We start from the raw sequence: 19843 nt of genomic DNA, 5'->3' as shown, positions 1-19843 counted from the left end.
ATGTGCCCTTTGGTTATATACATGGGAGAACGTACGACGAGGGTAGGAAAATATTACCCTAGAAGCAATCGCAAGAAAAATATAATAAAAGACGTAATGTATACATACAAGAATAAGAAAGGAGAGTCAATGGTCAGCAGGCGGTACGTGTGTGCTTGTGGTGTGGTGGTGTGTGGGTGTAAGTCGCAATTTAGCCATTTCTAATGAACCCAACAACTCCCACCACCATACAGCAACAACACATGCACAATCTTCCTTTGCACCGCCGACCGTACATGGATTGTGATTTTGGCCAAAGGAAAAAAATGACATGGGGACACTGTCTTGCCATGGGTACACTTGTATATAATCGGGACGTGGGGGGGAGGGGGGCCTAGCTTGGGTAGAGCCCCAAATGTCTGAGAGCTAGTAATGACGGAAGCGCTTGTATCAAAACAACGTCCGTTATGACGGTCAGTGTGAGCCACGGAGCCACGAGCCTGGTCGGCCTAGCCTGAGTGTGACAACGGGCCAAAAAAATATTTTGGCTCCATCAGACGATCAAAGCCGGGGTGGGCTTTGACCAGATGGAGAATTCCCGCTGGACAAATGGATGGCTGGATGGATGGATGGAGATGGGATAGGTAGGAGGATGAGAGGTTGTTTGCGAGAGGGGCCAAGCGCATCGGAGAGATGAGACTTGATGCGAGGGGTATGGTTTGTCGCGAGTACCTTACGAATACGTGTAAAGACTGGTTATTGAGTTGTCAGGGGTAGAGTCGTAGACAAGCAAACAATAACGCAACTTAGATATATGTTCGTAGTTGCGTAGGAAAAAGAACATACGGAAAAGCAAAAAGGGTACAGCAACATTCTGAAAAGGGTAACCTAGTCCCTCGAGGTTCGCGGTTAATTGATGAAGAAGGGGAAATACCTTGGCCATGGACCCCGTTCTGGGTGCATTGTCAAGGCGGGTGCTGCTAGGTAAATCCATTGTCGATGCGGTCCCTGTTCGGGCTTGGCTCGTGTTTAGGAGGCTGTTTGCCGCGAGGTCGGTTCGACCTGAGAAAAGGAAAAGTGTACTTGAAAATAGATACACCTGCGACGTTGATCCGGTAGAAGGAGAAGGAAAAAAAAGGTCTCCACACTCGTCGGTCTCGCATAAGTTCATGATGGGCGGCTTGAGAAAAGCAGTCCCGCACCTGTTGACAATCGTCAAGGGAGACGTGTTTGCCAAAGAGAAGGCATTCATACAAGTCCTCTTGGTGTCCGTGTCCGTGGACCTTTCTGACTCTCGGACGTTCAACTAACAAAGCAGTGACACACGCCTCCCAAATCTACTTTGGAGCGCCAGTGAGGTGCTAGTACAGCTGGCCAGAGAGCTATTGGGAAATGGCTTCGGGAGGCAGACGACCGGACGACCGATAGCATGTCAACTATATATCAGAATCTGATTGACGTTGTTGAACTTGAGCACTTGCCCGGCGTCTGCTTTGAAGTGTTGGAATTCATATTTCTAATTGGGATTGTCGTCTTGGCGGTCATTGGCGCAGTGACAGGGACAATGACAGGCGATAAAGTATCCTGACGACTATCGGCAACGCTCGGCAACGCTCGGCCGCTCCTCTAAGGCAACAATATCAACCAATTGGCAGTTGCCGGGGGGCATGAGGAGACGATTCCCAGATTTTTCTATGTCAACTCGCATCAGAAACAAACAGAATGCTTTTGATGATTAGGCAGCGGGACGGGGAGAGCCCGCCAGGTGGGGTCGCCGAGAGCCCCTTCCACTTTTGACAGATGAACAAGGGATTATACTGCGGGGTCTTGAGAACACTTCACACAACAAAACACAGAACGCGTGCGGTAACGAGAAAGTATCGATAGTGTCTGCTAATGGTTGCCTTCGTACCAACATTTGGTAATGAGGGGTGAGGTGGGATTGGATGGATAGAGCTGTACGGCGGTCGCAGTGTTTGCTCTGCAGCGAGCAGGGATTTCGAAAACTGTCAGATTCAGGAGGAAACCCTTCTGCTACGCACGCAAAGTTGTAAATTGCTTCGTTTCGAGGGTCCAAGCAACAGCACCCGTCATCATTAGCCTTCAAGCACAAAGTTGCAAGCCGACTCCAGCCACTAGAAAAGTCACAGAATAGTCCGAGGACAATTGCTTGCCGTTGAGGTCGCTGCAAAGTTTCACGTCCAGTCCGCTATACCCAACCTCGATATTGCACCGCGACCAAGTTTGATCATCCCGGAACTTAATTGCAATGCAGCTCATCAAGGTGCACAGAAATGGGTGTACTGTTCACCCTGGGACCATGAGTTCCTGGTAACAGCTTTCCGCTGCATCGCCGCAGCGAGAGCCGAAACTCTAGCCATATCCCAGGACGAAGTGGCCGTGACCTCTAGCGTAACTGCAATGAAGTTGCAACCAAGGGCCAAGTGTTTTGCTGTCAGTGCAGAGGTGCAGACAGACAGCAGAGATGCACACCAAGACTCAGACCACCTATATCTTCCGACCATTATCATTACCATTTTCGACTGCGCCCACCTCAGCCGGACTCAGATGGCGTGAGCCCACCCCAGGATTTCCACACCTCTTGGAGCCTGTCACTTGTTCAGGACCGGTTTCAGATTCCCGCGCTCCACCGCGCAACCAAGCTGGTGCTAAACTTGGTTCTCAATGTCGAAAGCGGCGAAAGCGGCGAGACCACAATAGTGTTTACTTTCGTAAGTGGACGCGGTGACCCCCACGCTGCCGCCTCTCTTTCCCGCCCGGAGCGGAGCTCTGCGCCTGCAGACATCACAAAGCCCACCTCGTTGGCGTTGAAGCGGCGGACCCGAATCCTTTTGGCCCTCTGGCTTGCCTATCAAGAGCTCCTTCTTCTTTCCGCAGGCGTGTATCAGCCTCAGCTCACCAGCGAGAGTTCTTTTTTAATAAAGGACTCATAGCTAAGCAGTTGCCTAATTTTCTATGGAAGACTTTAGATATTGCTGATGATGGAAAGGTATAAAAGACCCAGTATAGTGTCCTAGGATGATGCGGGCTGGTCGGTCGGAAACTGGGATACATCTTGTTTAATGGATCCAGTCACACCCGGATGGCCGACCAGCTTGATTGCATACCATAGTCCCATCGCGAGATCGCACGGGGCCGGAAGACACAACACTCTGAATGCCAATCTCAAGAAATACGAGCTGGGTGATAGTACACTACTCACGCAAGTGCTGGTCCGGAACTCGGGTTTCGAACAACATCCTAGACCAACACCAAGACCAGGTATCAGAAGCCCCCCATCCCAGCAAACAAGCACATGCAACACGGCGAAGCGGCGAGTAGGTGTACTGCCGATATACCGTTCACCGTCGTATACTACACGCTATACCACAATACAGCTTATAAACCGGTGGGCTTCATTTGGGGTCCAGTTCAGGACTCTCAGATGGCCGATCTGGCAGCCCAATCAACCCCCTGTAAACCCCCCTGTCTGGACGCCTGACGGCGGCTTAAAACTGCAACTGCACCTGCAACTCTGGGGTTGCAGAGATATCATTCTGAGTCCTGCGGTGGTGCAATGTGACTTCGATCCTAACCAACCTGGATTGTATACGATTCAGACGACAGCCCTAACCAACCTACAACTGGCCAGTTTGTCTGTACGAAGTTTTCTCAACCATGCAATCCCCATTCCTTCGGGGATCCTCTGCTCTGATACGATGCGGGAAATCGCCTATGGATTGATCGCGCATGGATTGATTAATAACACAAGCTCATAAGCTCGCTGGGCACAAAGTGACAGGTCGGATTTGGGCCCTACCGAGAGATCCACTCCAGGTTGATGCAAGCCAGCCAGGGCCGGACTTTCTCTAGTCCTGCAAAACACCATGCGAATGGATATCCCGCATGAGTGAGCCTTAGAAATGTCGTGTCGTTGATCAAGTACCCTCCGCAGCGGTGCAACAACCGCGCCGCCGTCGAGTTCGGGGTGGACCTCATGCGTTGCGGCTCCGCTCTCCTTTCCTTCGTCCGCCTCACTACCACTGGCGAGTTTATTCCGAATGGTAGTCTCTCCTACGGTGAAGTGCCCGGGTGTCTGATGTCAAAGTCGGATCGTGGGTTGACATGTGCATCTTGGCGGTTATACCCATCCAGACTCCCGATGATACCGGTCGGGTTCCCATTATGCCGCGGCAGTAACCCAAGCCCACTATATTGTGTGGGATTTAGGGATAGAAACAACATCAGGTCGATCAGAACTCGGAATAGCATGAGATACAGTCGGCGTGACCATACAGTCCCTACACGCCAGAGGGTGTGACAAGTGGACAAAGTCTTGAAGCTAGCGAGAGCGATACGAATCGGAATGATGTGAGAGGCAGTGCCAAAGCCGAGCGCCAACACAATTCGACGGCTGGCGGTCGGGTCTGACAACGCGGGTGTTGCTCGGCCAGAAGCGGCTAGGGCAGCTTTCAGACATAATCACGACGATGCCTGGCTATGGGCTTTTTGAGTTTGGACCTCGAGGCTCAGACGTCTTGCTGTGTATTGGGCACCCAGTTGGGGTCATTTGGGCATTTGGGCTTTAGAACTAACAGCTTTGACAGCCGCCCACCGTCTCGTCACCGACGCCAAGATGCCTATAGTCCAGGATAACCCTTTCCACCAATAGTGGGCTGCGGAGCTTTCTCGACTCATAGTCGTTCGATGGCGCGACTAGTGTCTCTATGTCTTTAGATTTGCTTGAAATTGATGGTTGACCCACGGGGAAAGACGCCTCATGTACCGTTTTCTCGGACATGACCAGAGGAAGCTTCGTTCCCTTCTTCCATGATGTTCCCTGTCACGTCACACAGCCTGTGTGACTGACCCAAGCAGACCGAAGTCAAAGCTCAAAGGGCTCGAGTCCAGATGCTCCAATAATCCACCCCTAGCGAGTCTTGTTCCAAACATCCAATCCGTTTCGTACCAATGTCAGAGCGCTCGTCCCATCTTCTTTTCGGACAACGAGAGAAGACCACCAAGGCGATACCTTTATCGTCTTACCAGCGTGATTACCTTTTCCCGACTTCCCTATTGGCTAGCACACGAGGCTCTGTGATGTGATGGAGAAACACGGCGCCACGTCCTATCACAGAACGGTAATGGGCAAATGCGTTTACGTGAGCACAGACATCTGTCCCTGCATCATGCACAATGAACACTAAATTGTCTAGACCAGGCTGATCAGCCCTCCCATGCCCTCCCATGTTTTTCTGTTCTCGAAGGCGTAGGGTCCAGAAACGAAACCAAAAATCGGACAAGGTCGAAGGAGGTCCGGTCGGTCCTGGTCAACCTCGCCGACGACTAATCTATCTTTGACGAGCCAAGCAAGGACGGTCTTCCATGTTCAATTAGTTAACCTTTACGTCGATGCTGATGTGATCCGGGTTTCCCTGCTTGTCACCTCATCACAGCAAACAACAACAGGGGCGGGAAAAGAGAGCATGAGGAAATCGGGAGCAGTCACCTGCATCCCGACGCGATGGAACCAGCAGAGCTGTATTTCCGAGGCCCTTCTGTGGAGGCTCGCAGCTAGGCGCATCCCGTCGTATAGTCCCCGCCTGTAAATGCCGTGGTGACGATTCAGATAACGCCATGGCCCTATCGAACTCTAGCAGAAGAAGTAGAAGCTCTTCCGCATGTTCCAGAGAATCGTGACAATTGCCATTTTCGTCCAGCCTTGTTCCTTGGGCGATGAAGTGGATGTATGTGTGTATGTGCTCGGAAGGTTCAACCGCAAGCGTCAGGTTAGCCCACGGACTGGATTTTCGTGCGGGTCAGCTCTCAGTCCCTTATACGCGGACTTTTTTACTTACACTTGGACATTTCAAAGGTTAAAAACTCACTGACACTTTGAATCCCAGCGTAAAGAAGGTTGTCGTCGAAATTGTAAGACATTCCACCAGCATGCGCGTTAACCTTGGAGTGGGACCAATCGACCTCAAGGTTTCTGGTGGATGAGAAGAAGGTTATAGGTGTCAGTCGGTGATCGTCGCCCATTGTTCAGTTCAACGACACGTGTTGCACCTTACTCATCAACTTTGGGAGCGACGGAGTGAGTGTCAGTAGATAAGTGAAACCATATGGTGACTGCTCTGGAATTATCATTAATTCTCATGACGTACGCCACATATAATCCTCATTCTGCTGTAACGTACAGTCACACGTCGAACTATTCTCGTGAAAGGCAATCTGGTTGTCCTATATTCCACCGATACAGCGGGAAGCGGAGTCTTCCAAACCTGTGACGATTCCCACTTTCAATGAGCCCATCCTACGCTCACTTGGAATCGACATATATTCTTTTAACATCAGGGCGACATTGGCTCTCTGCTAGCTTATAGCTTTCCAAGCTCACGCTCACAACAAGGCCAAAGCAGCAAGCAGCCCTCCAACCACCCCAACCATCCCCGAACCCGTCGTAGGAGCCGCTCCCGTAGCCGTAGCAGTGGCCGCCGACCCTGAGGCGGTCGTGGAAGCAGCCGTCCCTGATGGCACCGTTCCCGTCGAAGCAGCCGTCCCCGAAGCAGTCCCAGAAGCCGTCCCAGAAGCCGAAGCGCACACAACCGCATCCGGGACGGTGACTCCCGCGGTGGTGCACAGGTTCTTAGCGTACTGGACCGAGGCTTCCTGGTCGGCGGTGCTGCAGACGCCCGCTAGACAGCAGGCGATATTGGCCAGGAAGGCGTCGGCTGAGCAGATGCACTTGATGTCTAGGCTGGGGCAGCCACCGATTTGGGAGCCCGTGGTGAGTTGGGTTACGCAGCTTTGCTGAACAAGACGATGGGCGTTAGCGATGAACGTCGCACATGCGGTAAGTAGACGGAATGGGTATAGAGCTGCGAGAAGAAAGAAAACCTACTGCGCACGTGGGGAGTTCATCCTGGGCCTGGACAGATGCCAGACCGGCGAGGGCGACGATTGTGAAGAGGGGCTTCATCATGATTGACGGGTGATGACTATCTGACTGGCTGACTGACTCTACACTTTGAATCACTCGAGTACCCGATTCAATTGACAGCAGCACAACAGCATTTGAGATGACAATTGGTTCGCTGGCTCGAGAGGCGGCGGGAAGTGCGGAAGCTTAAATGAGACAAGCTGCTGGCTATCAGACCATTGCACTTAAATCCCATGAGCTGAGGAGGGTAGTATTATTGGACCCCACCATTCCCATCCGCCTGTCTGTCAGGGGTTGATCTAAAAGCAGTTCGGATTTCTCGGAGACGACAGATCCAATTAACAATGGCTCTCCGTGGCATGCGGGGATTGAATTGACGCCACGGGAATCTCAGGAACCACCGGACTGTTGCTGAGAAGTTTCTTTTGTGTTATCAGGGACCCTTTCTTCTGCTTGGTATGGGTCGATGGTAGCTGATTCATAGGCCGTTGCTCAGTATAAACCTGGCAAATCAATAACTTTTTGCGATAATGGCTCTCCAATACAGCGTACAAGCTTCAGTCTCGCCCATAGTGTCATGCGTAGGAAGAGGAATATAGTTGTTATGCTTGAAAAGCGGAGAGCTCATGCGGAAGCGGGTCGACATGCGACTTCCCCATGGGGTGTCTCGCACCTGTAACAACAAGCGCAAGCAAGATAATATACGTGAAATCACACGGGCTGTGAAGAACGTTGATTCCAGAATATAGAGCCAGAGCTCAGCAGTGTCGCATCAGACTGATATCAGGCACAAGAAAAAGCAGCTTGGTGGGTTGGTCGGTTGGTAAAAATGCAAGCTCCTGTGTATATCCTTCATTTGAGATAAGATGATTCCAAACTCTAAAAAACCTTAATACATTCTTCATATCAACAACGGAGCTTGTGAAATGACAAGATTGCGAGATGAATCAATATTAGCAGGGAACCACAATCAAAAGAAGAGGATACAGACATGACATGACAACAAGTAATTGAGTCATCAAGCCTGATATCATACGGACTCGATTGACCACAGCGTATCGCACCACCGGCGTGGCCGGAAATCAAGTCCTGGCCCCCAACGTAACCCAATTGGGGCGATGAGGGCCACTAAGTCGCATTCAGCCGCCGTGCAAACTGTAAATCGGAACGGCGCCACCCATAATCTTCGCATAAGGTCCATGAGGTGACCAGGTTGGGATTCGTTCTGCGATTCTAGCCATGTGAAGAATTGGACCTACAAGAGGACCGACGACTATCATGGGGTTGGGTATTCTTGAAGATAAGGTCCTGGACCATGTACCAGGTATGCGCTTTTGGCTCTTCTAAAGCAGTACCTTTGGACGCGTGATACGACACCGAGCAGCCTAGCTAATACAAAAGCCCGCAGGTACGACGCGTTACTTCGACGACCCGGACCGACCGCAGACCGCCGACACGTTAGATGCGGCGCGGGGCTTGAAGTGCGACACGAGCGGATCGGCGCCGATAGTACTGGTAAGGCGACTTCATCGAACCTGGTAGCATGGGCCTCACAGCTGACGGTTCTTGTCTTGCTTGTTCATAGCACCCGCAACCCTCCGACGATCCCAACGATCCCCTCAACTGGCCGCTCTGGCGCCGTGATGTGATCACGCTCATCCTCTCGCTCACGGCCATCTTCGCGACAGCACTGGGTCCCATCCTCGCTGCCAACACGCTGACTTTATCGCTATGGTTTGGGCTCGACTTCACGCGCATTGCGCTGCTGACGGGGTATTTTTTGCTGGGCGTGGGGTTCGCGGGATTCTTTTTCGTGCCGAGCGGGAGGATATGGGGTAAAAGGCATCTTTTTATATTGGGGACGCTCATAACGATCGGGTCGAGCGCGTGGGGAGGCGCCGTGGGGAAGAATTACACAAGTTTCCTGTGGTCGCGGATTATACAAGGGGTCGGGACGGCCCCGTTTGAAAGTTTGGTGAATGCCGCGGTGGGGGATCTGTATTTCGTCCATGTAAGTCTAGCCCAGTATCGGGGTGTCTAGCGGCAGTGCTGATGATCGGGTCAAGGAACGAGGCAAGCGCATGGCCTTTACCAACTTGGCTGTGTTCGGGGGCGCCTTTTTCACGCCCGTCCTGGTTGGCAAGATCACGCACACCATCGGATGGTGGTGGACCTTCTACCTCGTCTCCATCTTCCTGGCCGTCTGCCTTGTGGCCCTGGTCCTGTTCTGCCCCGAAACGGCGTTCCGTCGCGATGCCGCTCTGAACACCGACATGGGCACCGCCGCTACAACGTCAGGACACAACGGAAGTTCCGACGATCTGAAGAAACAGGATGCCACCTCGAACACCAACCCGTCATCGATAACAACGAACGGCACCCACGTCGACTATAAGAAAAAGACCTTCGTCCAATCCCTCGCGCTCTTCGACGGGCGCAAAACCGATGATAGTTTCTTCCGGCTGCTCTTCCGGCCCCTCCCCCTATTCGTCCAACCCGCCTTCCTGTGGGCTTGCCTTATCCAAGGCACCATGATTGGCTGGACTGTCTTCATCGGTGTCGTCCTCGCCGCCATCTTCCTAGGCCCGCCCCTATTCTGGAACGAAGTCTCCACAGGGTACGCCTACTTGGGACCCTTTGTCGGCGCCCTCCTCGGCTTTGCCATCGCGGGCGGCCTCGCCGACTGGAGTGCGAAGTACCTCACGCGCCGCAACGGCGGCGTCTACGAGCCAGAGTTCCGCATTTTGTTGGTCATCCCGCAGCTCGTGTTTGGCTGCATGGGCCTGTATGGCTTCGCGGTCACGAGTCAGGGGACGCTGACGGGCGCAAATCATTGGGTTGTGCCCATTATGTTTTTCGGGTTCGAGGTCTGTGGCATGGTTATCGGGGCTGTGGCTAGCTCGCTGTACATTGTTGATGCGTACCGCGACCTGGCGGTCGAGGGGTTCACGTGTTTGATTATTTTCAAGAATATGTTCAGTTTTGGGCTGACATTCAAGGCTTATGAGTGGCTGGTGTATGGTGGTATTGAGGAGACGTTTCATGTGTTGGCTTCCGTGCAGGTTGTGGTTTGTTTGCTGAGTATTCCTATGTGTAGGTCCTCCCTGTTCCTCCCAGCCCAGTTGCGCAGGTTTCTTGCTGACATGAAGTCTAGATATTTACGGGAAGCGCAACCGGAGTTTTTTCTATCGTCATGATATCATTGCCATGACGGTTGACAGGTCCTCTGATTGGTTGAACAAGGTATTTCATCGGAAGAAGTAATAGTAGGTACAGGTTGGACAGCGCACCCAGTTTCAAAATGCTTAGCGGAACCACTTATCAAGTCGGGTTCAGTTTGTGTAATGGTGTACACATGACCACGATCCTTACGGCTATGGGAGAACAGCTGTACAAATGAACAATTTCAAAGAATGAATGATTTTGTCTCATAACAGTCGTGACCTACTTGAGTAGCTAGCTCCAGAGATATCGTTACGCTCTATCTCATCACTCCAGAACCGAATGAATAGGTTTCATCATTGGAAGCATGTCTCCGATTAATGCGGACAGTTAATCTTCTTTCCGCCCTTCTTTCAATCATAACCCCCAACTAAGCCTTGGATCCGGCAACCCCTGCACCACCACTCGTTGCCGTCGCGCCCGCCAGCGTCGACTTCTTGACGAGCTTCAGCCCAGCAATGGCGTAGACCAGCCCCTCGATGCCGAGAATGACAACCAATGTGACGAGGGCGCCGATGACACCAGCAACCGGCAAAGAGATGCCGTTCCCGCGGTCACTGCCACCTGTAGAGCTCGTCGACGCATCCCCCCCTGAGCTAGAAGCAGAAGAAGCACAGACGCCCGTCGAATTGCCGCACGCCGCGCACCACGACTTGGTATCGGCGACGGCGAACTTGTTCATCTCGGTGACGAAGGTCGACCAGGGGAGTTCGGTCTCCTGGCGTCCGAACAACGGGTAGGCCTGCGGCTCTACGAGGCCCGCCGAGCCGTTGACGAAGAGGAAACGGACGGACACGTCATCATTGCTCGGGTAGCTTCCCCCTGAAGAGACACTGGAGTTGGTCACGAGCTCGAAAACCATGGAGGACGCGTAGTCGACGACGCCGGTGAAGTCCTCACTGATGGCGGGCATTTGCGCCAGGCCGAAGAAGGACAGGAAGCTAGCGTAGGCACCGAATTGGACGTTGAAGGGCGTGGCGCTTTCGCCGGTAAGGGTCGCGTTCAGTGCCGCGAGGATTTGCCCCGCGAGGGTCATGCCGGCGACGGCGCGGATGGGGTCCGAGGCGTTGTAAGCAAGGTTCCATTCGTGCGTGTTGGCGTACCATTTCAGATCGTCAAGGGTGCTGTTTGTGAGCAGGGAGGAGGAGGGTATGGTTTTGTTGTGGATGGTGGCTACGTTTACAAGGTCAAAGACTGTTTCCCCCGTGTTAGTCGGATTCATTAACTCCCCTTGCCTGACAATTTTATCCTCGCGGATGGGAGGGGGTCGGAGGAAAGCAAGAAGGGTAGACTTACTCGTATAGGCGTTCTTAAAATTCGCCTTGCTCTCCCCGAACGTCCCATTAATCACCGGCAACAACGCCTGGTAGAAATCTGCCGTCTCATTGTATGTCGTCTTATACTCACTCGACACGAAATAATTGTTCGAGCTCACGACCGCCTTCCCGCACCCGCTCCCGCCCTGCAACCACTCGCTGCTCTCGGCATCGGCGCTTGTCGTCGCGCTCACCACCAAATTCACAGGTACGTACTGATACCCCCCCAACGGTCCCTGGACCGTCGACCCGTTGGCGAGCTCCTGTGCGCCTGCTGTCCCGGCAGGCGGGTACACACCCTGAAGGAAGGAGAAAGCTGAGTTTTGCAACACGGCGTCGGCCGCGGCGCTGATGGCGACTTGTTCTGTGTCGGCGATGTCGGGCTGCAGGCCCAGGATGGGGGAGCTGGAGGAGGAGGAGACGTAGCGGGAGCGATAGTAGGATCCGGATTGGTAGACTTGGTCTGCGCCTAGCGCAGTCAGGTTCACGTTGCCGAGGGATTTGGGCGTACGGTCGCCGTGCCGGTGGAAGATGTAGACGCCTAGCACGGTCTCGGCGGCGGCGGTGCTGGGTGCTAGGAGGGAGACTAGGGATAGAAGGGTCGCTAGTTTGGACGCCATGATGGGCTGGCCGGTGGGGGAGTTGCCGCTGGTCGAAGATGTTTGGTTGGCTTAAAAGTCTGGCTTCTCGGACCTCTGAACAGACAGACTGGTTGGAGCAGAAGATGTAAGAGAGACACCTCGACAGAGGAGAGCGCAATTAAAGAGCAGGTTTTCCGAGGAGATGATGTTCGAGAAAGCCATTGATAATCGAATCGCCACTCCCCCCATCTTGATAGCTACCCGTCCGTTCCGTTCGGCATCCATCGAGTCCTCCATCGTGAACCCAGGCCCGTCAAGCGATGGGCGATAGCGGAACGGAGCGCCCTCGTTGCAATCTTGCAGGGAAGTCCGACCAATGAGGCTCTCCCCGAAGCCAGCAACCCAAGGAGCATTTTCCGACCTGGACTTAGCTTGACAGCTTACACAGCTATGTGGGTGGTAGTATACTAGGTGTGCATGCGGGAGGCCCTCAAGGGGAACTAAAATCCGGCACCATGCGGGTGATAGTTTTAAGGTAATGCACGTGGTAAGCATCCTGATAATCGTATGAACGAACCACGGCAAAGCAACTTCGGGCTTGGGCGGGGTCGAGGTAACATTCTGCTGGGCCCCCCGGCTATAAGATGGACTACAAGCTTGTTTTATTAGCGCTGGAGCAGCTTGGTTCATACGGAGCAACAACGAGTTAGCAGTCGGACATTTGCCCGAACTTCGGCTCCGCATGGGATCAGACTAGGCCAGGAACAGCATCTTTTTCTTACCAAAAGGTGCTGCAATTGCGCGAGGTGGGGGAATTGCCCGAGATGGAGAGTCGAGCCGATACGCTGCGGCTGGTGATATACTGCGCAAAGCCCGGAAGTCGGGGAATTGCATTTCTTATCAGCGTAGTGGATGTTGGCACCGGTGATTGGGGGATACTGACATAGTCGCTAAACACTTTCTGGTAATGTGGAAATACGTCCATGTAAGTGATACCTCGCTGACCTTAGATTGCCTCTGCATATGCGCGCCGACACCATACTGGCTGGCGATGGGTCTGCTAGTATGTGCAAAGGTACTGGTGCGTAGCCCATTGTATTCCGAAAAGAGTTTAGCAGCCGTGCCAACATCCGTCACGCTTATTAGTCGGTAGATCGGAGTTAGTCCCTGACCATCTCTGTCTTGATCGTTCCGTTGGTAAAGAGATGATGAGACTGAGAGGTAAACATTACAGTGATCAGTGATGGTTTGGCACTACGTATGCCTTGGAGCTGGATACCAAATGAACCTCGAGTGCAGGTCAATTTATGCATAAAACCATCTCCGCTGGCACCTCGGTGATGAGACTAAAAGTATTTCGGGGCTTCGATCTATGAGACTTTGCGTTCCTTTTGCCCCGATACACAACGTGGGCGAGGCTGAGACCGAGGCCGAGACCCGGCGCCGAGTCATCTCAACGGTTCGATCCGCCGTCAGAAACGCCGTGGCGTGGGGGAACCCTGAGTCCGACAGGTAGGTACTGATCCCGCCGCTAGCAACGAGTCCATCGAGTTCATACTTGGGATGCAGCGACCGGAAACATACTCTACCAGTCTGACAAATCGTGGTAGAAAATTTGCGTCTTACTAAGTACCCGATCCAACGCGAAGTTCAGCAAGCTCCTTTGCACTCCGAACCCACAGAAAATCAAGAGGAAGAAGAGACACTTTTACTTTCATTCAGGAGTTTCCATTGCGTAAACACTCGATGCAAAACACACGTGCACTCACAGAGCAGCATCTGGTTATGTAGCTTTCCGTCCCATTACGACCTTCCTTCTCGACACGCTTCTGTCAGATAGGGCACCTGGTTCCTAGGTTCAGAAATAATATGGTACTAGAGAAGACTATTGTCACTTAAAGTTCAGAAGGCGAAAGGAACCCCTTTCCCAAAAGTAACACCAAAGTTACTGTCCACTTAGGGGTCAGATACCTGAACAATGTACCTCCGATATGTTCTAAAGAATCTATAAAAGACAGAGCAACGGGAGTTCGAGAGCACAGAGAACAACACACCTCATTCATATACAATCTTACGCACTTCTGACTACTCGATTGGACACACGTGATATTCGACAGCTTCCTCCTGCTGGGCATATCCCTATTCCGTCCCACCGCCACACCGTCTGTCTGCCTCATAAAGAGTCTGCAAGATTTCTTTCATTAGGGCTTGCATCTCGTGAAGTAGACATCCCTCGACGAATTCAGGAAGTTCTTTCTCGAAGTAAAGAAGTGATATGATGCATTCCTCAAATCCCGTCCTTCCCGTCCCTGAGGGCTGAAGTGAAACCCAAACAAACACCCCGTTGAATGCACATATGCAATCCGAGCACACCCTCTTCGGCATAAATAACTACCCGTTCTCACGACCAACCTCCACTGATCGTAATGCGTGCCTTCAACGACTTCCTGTCTTTTTCTTTTTCCTACTGCCCACTCGGTTTCAGTCAAACCTGAGCAGATGCCCGCAGCCCTGATATATGCAACCCACATACTTTTGGCATACAACACCCTCAACTCCTGACACAAATATAAACCCATATACACGCACAAATGACACTGTCAGTATACGCCCCTACCAGTCCCATCCCTACTACCGCCCTCCCCTTCTCATAAATCATCCAATGGCCCATAAAACCCTTTTAACACAGTCCAGCACCACCTCGCCGTCGGGTCTGAATCCTTCAAATCTCTTATCCAATCCAGATACAGCTGCGTGGTGACCCTGGCATCGACATCGAATGCCTCACCCAGCATCTCCGTCCTAATCTTGATGAGGATAGGGACCTGTTGGGACAGGTGCAGTATAATCAGGATGCCCAGAAAGTTCTGCGTCCAGAAGAACAGACACGGAATGAGGCGCTTCTGGCTGCGCACGGGGGCCATGGCGATGGGCCAGAGCAGGATGGTGCGCAAGCATGTGGCGACGCCGTCGGCGTCATCCTGCGTCATTTGCGTCGGGTGGTGGAGCGCCTTGAAGATGAAGGGGCGGTGGATCAGGTACTTGACGTAGTAGTACCGGGAGCGGAGATTGGCGGCCTGGATGTCAGCCGTGAAGGGGTATGCGGCCGGCTCGGAGTCGAGGTCGGCGGTGAAGGCGAAGTCCGAGGGCAGGAGGGGTGTTACCTTTTGGTGGGGGTGCGGCGGCGGCGGTGGAGGGGGGTACATGGACTGGATGGACTGGAGAGGCTGACTGTAGGGATCCGGGCTCACGGGCAGGGGGCTTGGCCGATCTTCTGGCCATGGCATGCCCGTGGGGAGCATGCCACGCCACTGGTCGAGCTGCATGGCCAACTGCTTTACTGTGGTGGCCGCGATCGTGGCACTTGTTGGTTCGGGTGCGACACCGGGGAATTGTAAATTGACAAGACCGAGAGCTTGAAGATTTTAGCGGACTGGCTTTGGGAGAAACAAGAGTCACGTGCATAAGTGGTACCCGAATTTGTTGATGTCCACAATTGGACGCAAGATTTAGAAAGAATAAACAACTTGGAACATACCATTATTTAATGTGGCATGGAATTCGACCGACAGCCTTCGAAGCACAGTCTGCGATGCAAAGTGCTCCTTGTAGTGTGAAGCTTGGTTGCACATGTAATCTTCCTCGGAGAAAGTCCCAGAGCTGAAGACGGGCAGCCCAACTCGATCCTCAAATTTATCCAAACCCGTGGTCGGTAGGTTCAGTTCCAGGTACAAGCATCTACGTATCATCAGCAATTGCCAAGGACCTGGTTGACCTGGATGACCTGGAATAGATGTTATACGTTTCCGTGATCGAACAGTGCCAGAACACCCTTCGTATCAGATCGACTTGGGGTGATGCCAGTTCCTCGGGCTTACTGGACTAAAGTTAGTCAACTACACACAGCTCGTTGGATGCGTCTTGACTTACGCCATTATGAGTGCTTGGCACGCGAGAGAGGCCGATATCGTCATGCGCCAGTATTCAAGGTGATGGTAGCACGACTGATAATACAGCCTACAACCACGGGGAGCCGTTAGTCAGTTCTAATGAGGATAGTTAAAGTGGCAACTTACCCGGCGAGTGCATATATCTGAACATTTTCAAGGCTGCATTCGGCCATGCTAAAGCCCACTATGAATACCGTCAGTTACCGCTTCCAGTGCAACAGGTTACAGTTACAGGACTGGGCATGTCATGTCCAGTGGCAAAGTGCCCGGGAGATTCCTCGACGAGACAACTTTGCCCCAGAGACAACAGACCAGAAAGTAAACAAACCACTGTGGAGCTGCGTACTACGTCTCCTGGCTTCGTTGAACAGAGCCAGTCCCGGCGGCCTTTGCGACGAACCCCCTTTGATTCCGCTCGGCCTGCCTTTATACATCGCGATTGGTTCTCCCGAAACTCCAACTTCGCCGACTTCGCCCAGGGCAAACACAAGACATGCGAGTGTCGAGTTGATGCTCTCGTCCAGCTCGTTGTTGACAACGGCTGGTAGGACTTGCGAGTAGAAGTGGGGGCGGTCGAGCAAGGGATATATCAAGTTGAATGTGTCAAAATAAGACTTGCTGTGGCGTTGCATTGCCTCCCAGGTCAGCAGGGCACCAGTCTGAAGTGCACCACTAGGTAGGCCAGACGCATGCATGCTGTACGCACGAGTGCTTCTCTGCATCCCTTGGCTCATGGCATCGCGATTGTCAACCGGCAGAGACATGCCTTGGCTTGGTAGCCCCAGCATAATGACGGATCCATCCTTGTCCAGAGATCCAAGGTTCAGATTTGACAGCTCACGTGGAGAATTTTCCATTAGTTGTTGTATGCATGGCCACGACAGCATCTTATAAGCCGCCGATATGTACATGTACTGGTCATCGCGTACTGATGAGGTACCCAACGATGCAGGCAACGGTTGCCAGGACCCGGAGCGGTTGGAATCGAGCGTAATGGAGGAAGCGCCGGCTACTGGATTGGAGTAGCTCGGGCCGTATGCCGAAGGGGCCGAAGGGGGGGGGACGCTCCTGTTGAGGTTGTCTACCAAAGCCTTTACACCACCTTCGATGTTCTTTAGTCGGTCCAAGACTTGAAAACTTTCTATGCTCTTCAGAATCTCCAACATTTCGAGCTGAGTCTTGTCTTTCCTGCGTGCTGTTAGTCTCTACGATACAAACTATTTTGGGATACCACTGGCTGCGGGACTGGGTTTCTACTTGGTCGGTTGTGGTTCTCGGTATCGACACTCGAGCTGTTGTAAAGTCAATCTCCGCGCCATCAGGGGAGCAGATGTTCGCTCTGACCTTCATCCGTGTACAACTTGCACATTTTGGACGTTCCTCTGAGCAACGCTGTTTCCTCTGTTATTGGCGAGTGGACGTCAGCAACGACTTTGCCTCCCCAGGCATCGAAAGGCAGAACTAGCGATGACCCTTGGTAGCCGCCCTGTCTCGGAAGCTACTGCTTCAGCCAATCCCAGACAAAAGAGAAACCTCCGAAGACAAAGCTCGAAAAGGAAAACCCGTTGGACTGACCGCACGGCAATTTTCACAGGCTTGGGCCGCGATAGCTCCTCGTTCCTTTCTATTGTTCGTTGGCGTCGCTGGACCAGTTGAACTCGAGTTGTTCGAGGAGGGCTCGGGATTCATCCTCAACTGTCAAGAGGGGACCGATTGGACTGTGAATCTTCGACTAGTGTAGCCTCGTGATGGGGGCTGCTGAGTAAAACCGATATCATCAATAACATAACAATAACCCAGAGTATAGGTCCTGGATGTGCACGAGACGGGCTCCTAAACCAGAAGGGTGGGGTTGTAGTGTAGAAGAGGAAAAGATTCAATACGCGCAACGGGTCGTTGATCGGGGGCCACGCCTCGGGAGCAACTCGATAAGAGTCGGTGCCACTCCCTGTATGCTCACGCTTCTCGGGAACGCAGCTGCAATCCAAAAGGCCGGATAGCCTGGTGCACTGGCAAAGAGGTATGTGCCGCACTTCACCTTACGGTTCCCTGACGTGAGCTCATGGCCGAAAGGCAGTCTCGAAACGGGCACGAGGTCGTAAAATTAAGATATGGTGTATTTTGGGAGGGGCGTGGGCCGCGGCAGGCGGAATAACAACGTTTGATGACCTCTTCTGTGGATTTCTGTGGAGGACCCGGAGGTTTTTAGACGGCGATCTGGCCGGCTCCCCGGAGCGTGCCAAAAACAGGGTCTCTCAGCACCTTCCAAAGGCCCATGGTTGATAAACTCAACCAACACCGAGCACACTGGAACCTGCTGGAGCAGTAGCGCACTTGAGACCCAGAGCCTCGCCCCGTTCAGTGAGGCCGCTGTGACTGACTCCGGATAGCACTGTGATAAATGACACCGTGGTAGACTCGATGGGGCAGAACAAGTCTTGCGTACTTTACCCCAACAGGCATAAAAAGAGAAAAGTCTTCCAGCCATACGGAGGCCCTCCGAAGAGTCGACGTATTGGCCACCGGTGCAAAAACGGGAGGGTGACCTCCAGGATAGATCTCGAGTTCCCAACAATAGGATCTTGCCGCGCTCTAGAGTCGACATCCTTATACCATGATGACGACAGGCCATAAAAAAGAAGGTCAGAAAGCTCCGAGTTCAGAGGCATCAATGCTCAACGTCATACCACGTCATTAGCCAGAGAAGAAAATCGATCCATATTTGACAGGTCGTTCTGAATCCTGCCAACCGAAAGCGAGACTAGGACGGCAGCGTTGGCGGCTGCTTGTGGATTGATGGTATGCCGTAGCCCGGGGCCGGTGAAGTGCCGACAGGACAGACAGGCTGGTAACACTCGACACACCGACACCCGGGTGCCATTGGAAGTCATCACTTCGTCCGTTGTCTTTCGGTGAGTAAGCTCGCTCCCTGAATAGCCGATAATGTGGGTGCAGCGCGGCGTGCGGTACCGATAATCTCCAGAGATCGTCATTATCTCCGAGCGCCGCTACGGCGGTGCTTTGCGGGGGTTGAAAGTCAAATGTCAAAATGACGCCAGGCCTTGCGCCAGCAGACGGCTGGGCTCGTCCACCGAACAAAAAGCCAAGGGCCCATGACATGCTACCGCATGAAATTGGCCGTTGTTGCCATCTTAGCCCGTTGGAGGGAGACGGTGCCCATTATGTCAATCGCATCGGGAAGCACGCGGTCATGACATCGGAGTTACGTTTGCCACCATGAAGAGATTGAGAGATCGCGAGATCGCAGGTCAGGGGTGTAGTGCTGAGAACAATAATCTTGATGGAAAAGAAAAAGAAATTCGGATCTCGCCAAATTCGTCGTCAGTTCACTTACCACATGTGCAAGGCGCCTTGGGCATATCATTCACCATGAAAATCTGTCAGTCATCTGGGCACTAGGGGAATGTATGATGACTGTAACAAGCGACCGGCGATCTTATCTTCTCAATACATAATGTCGCTATGGAGCTAGAACGAGACTCCCCGCAACGCCTGTGGCCGCATTGATCCCTCGCAGGTGCAACCTGGACCGTCCCCCACCAACACCTACCAGTCGCCAGACTGATCAAGTTGACAATTTCCCAATGCTGCTGAGGCCATGCAATTGATCACAAGGTATGCCTTCAAGATACGAGAGCTGATTACTCACTTGTAATTGATCATGGAACTTGAATTTATCGGGACTTTAATGTGGGCTGTATTGAAGTCAAGCTTATGAACTCACATCGAAACCGAAAGCCACGGGACATAATCTAGATCGAAAACCCCAACTTAAATACATCATCCCCGGCTGCAAGTGCACACACCAAACTTTCAAACAGCTATACTAGA

The 19843-nt window shown here is 52.7% G+C and overlaps 6 protein-coding genes across 6 annotated transcripts; 3 read left to right on the top strand and 3 right to left on the bottom strand.

Moving 5' to 3' along the window:
- The first annotated feature begins 2923 nt into the window (after positions 1-2923).
- Positions 2924-3867, top strand: BCR38DRAFT_116400 (uncharacterized protein). The gene has a single exon (XM_040853430.1). It carries the CDS (start codon positions 3063-3065, stop codon positions 3756-3758), a length of 696 nt encoding a protein of 231 aa, XP_040710286.1. The 5' UTR covers positions 2924-3062; the 3' UTR covers positions 3759-3867.
- BCR38DRAFT_116399 (uncharacterized protein) lies at positions 3868-4435 on the top strand. Its single transcript, XM_040853429.1, has one exon. It carries the CDS (start codon positions 3977-3979, stop codon positions 4298-4300), a length of 324 nt encoding a protein of 107 aa, XP_040710285.1. The 5' UTR covers positions 3868-3976; the 3' UTR covers positions 4301-4435.
- Positions 4436-6381: 1946 nt separating this feature from the next.
- BCR38DRAFT_414452 (uncharacterized protein) lies at positions 6382-6964 on the bottom strand (the record flags this gene model as incomplete). Its single annotated transcript, XM_040858935.1, has 2 exons — positions 6382-6792; positions 6884-6964. 2 exons carry the CDS (start codon positions 6962-6964, stop codon positions 6382-6384), a joined length of 492 nt encoding a protein of 163 aa, XP_040710284.1.
- Positions 6965-7881: 917 nt separating this feature from the next.
- On the top strand, positions 7882-10325 carry BCR38DRAFT_450933 (major facilitator superfamily transporter). Its single transcript, XM_040861427.1, has 5 exons — positions 7882-8246; positions 8331-8437; positions 8508-8933; positions 8989-10015; positions 10077-10325. Exons 1-5 carry the CDS (start codon positions 8201-8203, stop codon positions 10184-10186), a joined length of 1716 nt encoding a protein of 571 aa, XP_040710283.1. The 5' UTR covers positions 7882-8200; the 3' UTR covers positions 10187-10325.
- A 189-nt stretch (positions 10326-10514) lies between these two features.
- BCR38DRAFT_461644 (histidine phosphatase superfamily) lies at positions 10515-12080 on the bottom strand (the record flags this gene model as incomplete). The annotated part of the gene is made up of 2 exons (XM_040862550.1): positions 10515-11338; positions 11441-12080. The coding sequence occupies 2 exons, from the start codon at positions 12078-12080 to the stop codon at positions 10515-10517; spliced, it is 1464 nt and encodes a 487-aa protein (XP_040710282.1).
- Positions 12081-14689: 2609 nt separating this feature from the next.
- BCR38DRAFT_355777 (uncharacterized protein) lies at positions 14690-17680 on the bottom strand (the record flags this gene model as incomplete). Its single annotated transcript, XM_040856979.1, has 9 exons — positions 14690-15456; positions 15580-15779; positions 15844-15918; positions 15972-16058; positions 16118-16175; positions 16338-17179; positions 17249-17283; positions 17336-17392; positions 17567-17680. 9 exons carry the CDS (start codon positions 17678-17680, stop codon positions 14690-14692), a joined length of 2235 nt encoding a protein of 744 aa, XP_040710281.1.
- Positions 17681-19843: the final 2163 nt, after the last annotated feature.

Source organism: Pseudomassariella vexata, assembly GCF_002105095.1.
Source record: "Pseudomassariella vexata strain CBS 129021 chromosome Unknown BCR38scaffold_22, whole genome shotgun sequence".
In the NCBI taxonomy this organism is placed as follows: Eukaryota; Fungi; Ascomycota; class Sordariomycetes; order Amphisphaeriales; family Pseudomassariaceae; genus Pseudomassariella; species Pseudomassariella vexata.
Note: the sequence above shows the minus strand (reverse complement) of the source record. Positions and strands in the feature narration are given on the sequence as shown.